Consider the following 8,112-nt stretch of genomic DNA (forward strand, 5'->3'; position numbering starts at 1 on the left):
TTCATTTTTTTCTTTAAGAAATCATACCGTAATATTTTCCGTCAATATTGTGTACCAAAAAAAGTTCACTAAATAAATATTTGTTAATACGAAAGGAGTTTTTTACCTATTTCCAGGGCAAAAAGCCCGTTCTATATCGACAAAGATTTAAAGTTTGCAAAAAGTGAGAGCATTAACCAATAAACTTTATAAAAATAAAGTATAATGGTATTAAATAATCAAATACTTTAATACAAGAAACAAATATATCTCTATATTGTTATTACAAAATTGTACACAAGTTTATACGAAAAGCCGTAGTTTGAGCCCCATCCTATCCTACGTATAAATAAAAAAAGACATTTAGAAAATAATCAGAACCGTAATTAAAACACAAACGTTATTAATTAAAGTAGAGATATCTGTAATGAAGAAAAATAGCTTCTAAGGAAGGATAGCGATATTTTAATAGCAGCGAATGTATTAGACATTCTTTAAGGAAGAAAAAATGTACCTTCGTAAATCTGTTCGCGGGCAGCCACGTATGGCAGCTACTAACAGGTGCACATATCGCTTATCCCATGTCGATCGGCAGCGACATGTGCGCGAATGCGTTTGAGCTAGTCGCGCACTGTCATCCTCGCCACGTTCCATTTGTCGGTTGCGCTCGGAATACCGGGTGGCTCGTTAATTTAGGATCAATTATCGCGTCACGCCGCGCCGCACCGTTGCACTGAGAACGAGGCGCGTCCATGGCGACCATATACACAGACGGCGTCTCTTCCACGATCCGCATACTTTTCGGCCACGTAAATTTTACTAATTGCTCTGGTCCGCTTTCATTTTGAAATCGTTCGACCATAAACGATCCTGTTTTTCCTTTTTCTTTTTTTCTTTTTAATAATTATCCACTACGTAGAGTGGCAAACTATATTTAAATTCACGTTCCATTAGTAGAGGTGAATATTTATTTAATTAATTGTTCCGAATATTGGAAGAGAAATTTTTCGTCATTATTAAAAACAGATTACGATGGAAAATAATATCTCAGATTTCAGAAGTTGTAAAGTAAATCTGAAATCGTGCAAGATATCCAAGGACAGGAGAATAATGTAGAAACAGCTCGCATATATACATATATATACACATATATCTATTTAATTCGATTTAATCGGTGGCAACATGTAAGCGGGTTACATAGATTATATCGACCACATATTGTGAGACACCGGGATATATCTACCATATACGCATACTTTCCAAGTCTGTCTACACGAACATGAGATATAAGTATATTTAGAGAAAGATCTATATAGATCCTATGTAGACTCGTACGATAATTAGGAATATACAGTGTGAGATCGTTTCTGTATTCACGCGACCGTGTGCAGCTCCGCACATACACAATAATATAATCTTCGCGCGGCAATTAAAGATTATCTCGTATCATACATATACACATTACGATCACTTGTATTTACAATTATGTACAAGGCAAATAAATAATTTAAGCATCTAATCGATAAGGATCGTACCGAAGTCAGTGTACTAGAATCGTATCTATGCCGATATACGTACATATAGTCGATAAATATAAAGGTTCAGTCTGCGGCCATACGATCATACGAAAAACGAACGTCGATCTTGCTCCACTTTTCTCTCTCTCTCTCTCTCTCTCACTCTTTCTCCCTTTCTGTCTGTATTTCTGGTATATAAATCGCTCAAGATTTCACCGTTTCAAGATTCATAGCTGCAGCTACGTCTAAACTAGAGTAGAAAATTATTTGGTAATCGCTTAATGTAGCTATATAGAAGTAGATCAGGATCCTATCGCTCTGACCGACGATAAATATTGTCGTGGACCGTTTAAAATATCTTTAAACACGTGTTTCCTACCTCCATTTCAGTTAAACTCTTCCGTAAGAAATTCGACGACTTTAGAACACGCAATCGTTTTCGAATCGTCCTTTCCAGACATTTTTAACTACTTCCGTCGGGTTAGAACGTTGGTGTAAAGCGGCGAGCGGATTGTTCGGTTATCGTACGAGTGAAATTTCTTACGAGTACAACAACAACCTTTTTGACGACACGTTACTGGTCATTAGTGCGAATGATTGCTTCCAGTCACGATTTCCTCGCCGTCCTCGTCAACGGGCACCGTCGAATGATTGTACAGACCTTGGGCCATCAATTGAAGAGCTAGCGGATTTTTCTGGCCGCTGGCTTTCTTGATTTTTGCCCTTTTGTTCTGGAACCAGATCTTGATCTGCGCCTCGTTTAAGCCCAGATCTCGAGAGAGCTGCTGCCGCCTTCTCTCGGTTAGGTATCGATTTTCCGTGAATTCCCTCTTCAGCCTAGCCAGTTGCTCCGCGCTGAATGCGGTCCGTGGTCTTTTCTCTTCCGGCGACCCGCTCTTTCCGTTGTTTTGCGATCGTTTCACTCTCCGCGTTCGTGGTCCTGAAACGAAACGGTTAATTGCTCGTTAATTTTAATTCCATTCGATAGCATGATTGCTTTGAATTTTCATTGAGCTGTAAGTAAACCATACGAACATTGACGTTTTGCTTCGAATCTTCATTCGGCTGTAAATAAACTCACTCGAATTAGCATATGATGGAATTTCTAACGCCAAACTCCCTCGAGTTACACGGTGCGATCGCTATCCGTAAGTCCTGCTTCAATAAGCGACGCATTCGCGTTGATTATCAGAAGCTCGCACGTCAAAGAAATCGGTGATTCGGTAGAGAATTTTGACTAATCTTCCGTTGGACAGATACGTAGAGAGTAATGAAGCGAAAAAGAATAAATTCTTTTTGGACCTTTAGATCGGAGATTATAATTTCATGTCACGTGTAAATTAATCTAGCGATCTAACCTGCTATCGTGTTTTTGTAACGTTTAGAAGAATTATTGGAAACACTGCTGACAGCTACTGAATATTCATAGGGCAACTTATCAATAAATACTACATTAACAGGAGAGTAAACTAAAATTTCTAGTAAAACAAGTCGTTTAAGAATTCAGATTTCTTTAAAGGAATAGAAATACGTGTTTTCGAAGTTATCCAGCAAGGTTTCTAATGAATTGCCTTCAAAATTTTAGCACTGACATGTTAACTAACCTTTTCCAACTCATTCGTTAATCAAAGATTTCTACAATCACAAAGTTGAAAGTTGATAAAGACAAATCAATTTCAGTTAAATCAGTGTCAAACCTTACGCTCTTGACACTAGAACTACCGATAGTTAACAGGAAGCTATTTCTACCAAAAATAGTGAAAATGACTGGTCTTTAAAAAATACGCAATAATAGAATATTTTTATATTTACAGATTTATGACTTTCTTACAGAAGGAAGTCCACGTTATGTAGTAAATTTTTGATATTATTAATCCATCTGGGACCATAATCCCTAAACGAGGCTTGACACATTTATAAAATTGTAGAATTAGTTATTTGGACTGCTGTGGTATTTCTAGTGTTAGCATCTAGCGATCGATCATCATATCGAATGATACGCGATAAAAATTTTAAAAACGTGTGGCAAGTTGTACAAAACGAGGAAACTGGCTAATTGAGATTCGATAAACAGATTGTAGGATTCTTTTACACTTTGACAAGTACCAGTCATTTTGACTGGTATTGGTATAAGTAGCCTTAATATAAAATTATTTTGAGTTTGAACACATAAAAGACAAAATAAAATTCATTATATTATTCTTTTAATAAAATTGTAAAACAAGTCAATTTGACTGGTGGTTCTAGTATTAAATACAATTTATTCTTAACAGTAGCCAAACGAAATAACGCCTAAAAAATATATCTAAAATTCGTAAGTAAAAACAAATTGTTACCTATATTCAGGAAATTGAAAATTTAAACTACGAGTTAATTCATTTTTCTACATTAAATTGGAATTTTAGAATTTCTAAATAAAAAGATTATTAGACATATTCAAAAAACTAAGAATCCGAGCGACGTGTTAATTCGTCTTACCATGTTAACATCTACTAGAAATTATTCTACTGAAAAGTTTTGTTAAGTTGTTGCGTATTAACACCGTTCCGATAAAATTCCCAAATAAACTAACTGTTTAACCGAAAAACGCACGAATGTTAACAAGTGAACACGTGTTTCCGTATTAATATTTTTTAGTTTCATTCCATTGAAACTATCAAGCAGGGAGAAATAAAAAAATTCTCGAGCCAACTCGTCTTCCAAGTTTAACATATTTTGCTTCCGTCGATTTCCTCAAAGTATCTCAACTAATGTCACTCCAATTCGAAGTAACATGCGTGCAACGATAAGCACCAGCTAAAATAGCTCGATTAAAATCTACCATCGGCCATCGATCACTCCTCAGCGTCGAACACCATTTAATTAACCGCAGAACCAGCCGGTATCAAGAAACGGAACATCGATCACGATTTACGGTAATTAGTAACCGCGATTATCGGGTGGTAGGGTCGCGGACCACCCTGTTCACTAGATAGAAGTCGCATATCTGGGACACGATGGTCGCAGATGGTAGATCGCGGTTATAGGTTCAGAAGAACCAAGAGTTCTGTGAACTGACACAGGTGGTGTATTCAAAGCTGTACGTTCACCCTGAGCTGAAACTGTAATTATACATAAAGTATGCAGTCTGGTAGTTCGGTACCGATCGGTTCCTTCTAAGACTAGGTCTAAACTAGTATTTCTTTATAGAATCCGATCGCGTTACACCGGAGGAAACTGTAATTAGGGGAACTTTATGTAGCGTTTTCCACGACGTGCCGGGAAACCCGCGTTCATTTACATAGAAACTGGTTTGCAGATGTAACGGTCACCGAACGTAAATTGATTAAGCCGATACACAGAGAAATAGTGGTACCAGAGTGGCGAGCTATGGCTGGTTAGTTGCGTTCCTCCGCTTCCGTGATACCCACGATTAACTGAGATATATCTCTCTCGATACAGATTGGGTCGTGGGATCTTGATTAATCTTGCGTATTAATCCCAGTGGGACCACCCTGTCATCTTTCAGTTTCGCGTCTCGCGTATATTAGAGTTACGTATTAATTTTTCTCATACTCGAATCGATGTGATCGATGGTAAAAATCTCTTATTGTTAGCAATAGTGTTAAATATTATCGTTGCTGATAAAATCGAAGAACTGAACGAACGTAGAAAAGTTATTTACGTAGATTCTTGTAAATTCTTAGAAATTGTTCGAAGTATAAATTTCGTTTTGGTAAGCCATTCGTGTGAAATGAACGTTGTTACATTTGATATTTCGATGAAATTATTATGAAAAATATCTTTACAATGCTTATGTATTTCTGTGAATATGAAAGTTTGTCTTCAAAAAATTCAGATTCGAAATAACTGACAATCCTACCGGATGAAGGTCTGTCCGAGTATCTGGTACAATAAACCCACGCAGGCCAAGGACTCTGTCCGTTGAGTCCAGTTTGGTTGGTGGTGGTGCTGTTGGCATTTCCGGCACTGCTGTCTCCGCTTAAGGAGTCGCTGCCGATGGTAGAGGACGTGGAACCCAGGGAAGGTGCTCCAGTTACGGAACTTCCGGTGACGGAACTTCTGCTACTCGCTAGGCTTTCGAGACTTCCGCTTCTGCTGAGACCAGTGTTCCTCTGAAGGGGTGACGTCAGCCCACAGTGAGAAGAAAACAGATCCCTTTCTCTGTGCACGGAAAAATTGCCAGGCTGAGGCCTCGTGGGCGACAATCGATTGGACGATAGAGTCAGATCACGTGGCAAAGAAAGAGGACTGTGACGAGGTATCGGAACAGGAATCGTCGTCGAGTGACCGGGCGCCAAAGTGGTTTGTTTCGGTGCTTTCGTGTTGAGAATCGCCTCTCGTCCAAAATCTGGTCTCAGTATGTTTACCACGCTGAATCTCAACGGTGCCTCGATGTCGTCTTTGTGATCTGCTTGCTGATCCTGGCGAGAAACCACGTGACTTTCGGGTGAACGCACTCGATGATGGTGATGATGATGATGATGATGATGATGATGATGATGGCTGCCAATTCCCAGTCGAAGACCGTACGCGGAATCCATTGTCACGAGAGCTACGCTCATCTTTCGATCTTCCGAATCGTCTGTCACGTATACGATTCAAATGTAAATGTCAGCCGTGACAGTTGAACGGTGAAATTTCAACCGTAACGCTAACCCTCTGCCGTCATATTTGTGAAAGTGCACAGAGCCACACTTGTCGCGTATCTAGTCTGTCAGAGCTCAGAGTTCACTGGTTCAAGACACTGACTCACTGTTTCATATCTCGCTCGTTAAAGTTTCCCTTAGGATCACCGCACGCGTCACTGTACTTTCTTCACTGATCATTCATTGATCACATTCAGCCGTTCGTGCCACTTACAACGTCTTAAAACTTCTGTTCCCGCGTATTGCGTAATATTCGTCGGTGGATGTTGCGTGGTATTGCGCGCTCACGTGACAGGCTCATCTAGCCGCGAACATTGTCGCGTCGAACGTTGCTGTTGTCCGAAGCGAGATGAAAGGTTCGACTCTGGATCAGCTCCAAGAGCTGCAAGTCTCCTTAGTATTGGCTTTTCTCGAGGTTTCCGAGGACTCGAGCGAGTGCTGTGACGGGTCTGACTGGCTGTCCATCCGTCGCTCAGTGATGTCTAAACTAGGGGACCTGTGGTCCCTACTTACCGCTTTCCCCTCCGACCCCCTCGTCCCTTCACTCCTCCTACGCCCCAGTCTGGAGTGCAGTGCACTAGACACCCTCGATTGTATCTCTATTAACTCTTCAGTCACAAGCTCCGCCCACTGGCCTAAGGTCTACCCTACTCCCCTCCGTTTGCTCGCCCCCCTCCACCGGCAGTGGTACGAAGAGTAGGGAGCTGGAGTTCACTACGATCGATGCCACTGCATCGTTCCAGTCTCGTTTCAACGGCGACCAGATTTTTGTCTTACTTATAACCGTTTTTTTTCCTTCTCTTCTACGTATAGCTACTTTGGGAAAAATATGTTGTCAAGTTCTTCCGAGGCACGACTTTCCTTCTACGTCGATGAAATACTCGTCCATTTTCGGAAGGAATTATACAAAGTAAAAGCATCGTTACTTAAGATAGTATGTACCAGGCTTTACCTTCTTTTCAATACGTTTTTTAAATACGAGGAACGAAGAACTGTAATTACAGTTCGTGTACACGTTAGCATACACGTGTTAATTGCAATTCGCGAACGGTGTACAATATTCGTAATGTTTCCAAGTAATTTGGCAATGCTTCTCCAAAAAACAAAGATATCCGCGCCACTGCGAATGCCAGTAAGAGCGCCAGCTTCTCCCCGCCCCGTTTCGTTCCCCCACCCTTCATCCTCGGGCAAGATCTTGCCCACAATCTTGCCCCTCCCCGGCTAGCCACGCCCTCCGATCCTCCTCTCCTGTTTTTCGATGCCCACTACTCCATACTTTTGTTCCTCCCCACCCCGGTTTTCTATCCGGAGGCAGCTAATTCATTTCTTTGAGTCGACAGGCGTTTTCTCACTGACGTGAATTTTATCGTTCGACGTCGAAATCGCTTTATACAAAAATTTACAAGAGCATCCACATCGAACGAACCACTTCTCGCCATTGCTCTTCTTCTTTTTCGTTGGATCCCCGTGACGGTTAACGAACAAATGTATTACCCGTGATGCAGATGCTGATCCACAGTTTCTCTCTCGTGCTCATCTTTTTCTCGTCTCTCTTTCGCTTCGGTTTACGCGCGCCGATTGATTGTTTGTTTAAGGGCGGACACAACCTGGTTCATCGACCAATCCGCGTACATTACGACTTACTTCTACGAATTTGTTCCCATTCGTCCCTTATCGTTTCTGTCAAGTGTGATAAAATGAAAAAATTCTCAAGTTACTCGATTGCGGTCGTACCTATTCGTAAACCCATCGCGAAAAACGTTGTTTCTTCCACTGTAATTTTTAACATCGGTAAACAAACGTTTATCGTTCAGGTGAGATCTAAATCGTTATGATTGCGGTATCTGTCGCGGACACTCTGCTGGCGTAATTAACTTCATTAGAAATAGCGACGACACACTCGACCATTAACCAGTAAAGAGAAAATTACAGTCATTAACCCTTTTAACGTCTAATCGCATGAGATT

General features: G+C 40.7%; 1 protein-coding gene across 1 annotated transcript; it reads right to left on the reverse strand.

The window, feature by feature from the left end:
• Positions 1 to 1,131: 1,131 nt before the first annotated feature.
• On the reverse strand, positions 1,132 to 6,627 carry LOC117215872 (homeobox protein engrailed-1a-like). Its single transcript, XM_033462433.1, has 2 exons — positions 5,359 to 6,627; positions 1,132 to 2,436 (listed from the first exon to the last, which is right to left on the reverse strand). Exons 1-2 carry the CDS (start codon positions 6,059 to 6,061, stop codon positions 2,081 to 2,083), a joined length of 1,059 nt encoding a protein of 352 aa, XP_033318324.1. The 5' UTR covers positions 6,062 to 6,627; the 3' UTR covers positions 1,132 to 2,080.
• Positions 6,628 to 8,112: the final 1,485 nt, after the last annotated feature.

This window comes from Bombus bifarius, unplaced genomic scaffold (assembly GCF_011952205.1).
Source record: "Bombus bifarius isolate JDL3187 unplaced genomic scaffold, Bbif_JDL3187 scf7180000009832, whole genome shotgun sequence".
Lineage (NCBI taxonomy): Eukaryota > Metazoa > Arthropoda > Insecta > Hymenoptera > Apidae > Bombus > Bombus bifarius.

Coding starts and splice junctions, on each gene's coding strand:
- LOC117215872 (XM_033462433.1), bottom strand. CDS start 6,061: ATGAGCGTAGCTCTCGTGACAATGGATTCCGCGTACGGTCTTCGACTG. Junction 2,437..5,358: donor CTCGGACAGACCTTCATCCG/GTAGGATTGTCA, acceptor GTTTCGTTTCAG/GACCACGAACGCGGAGAGTG.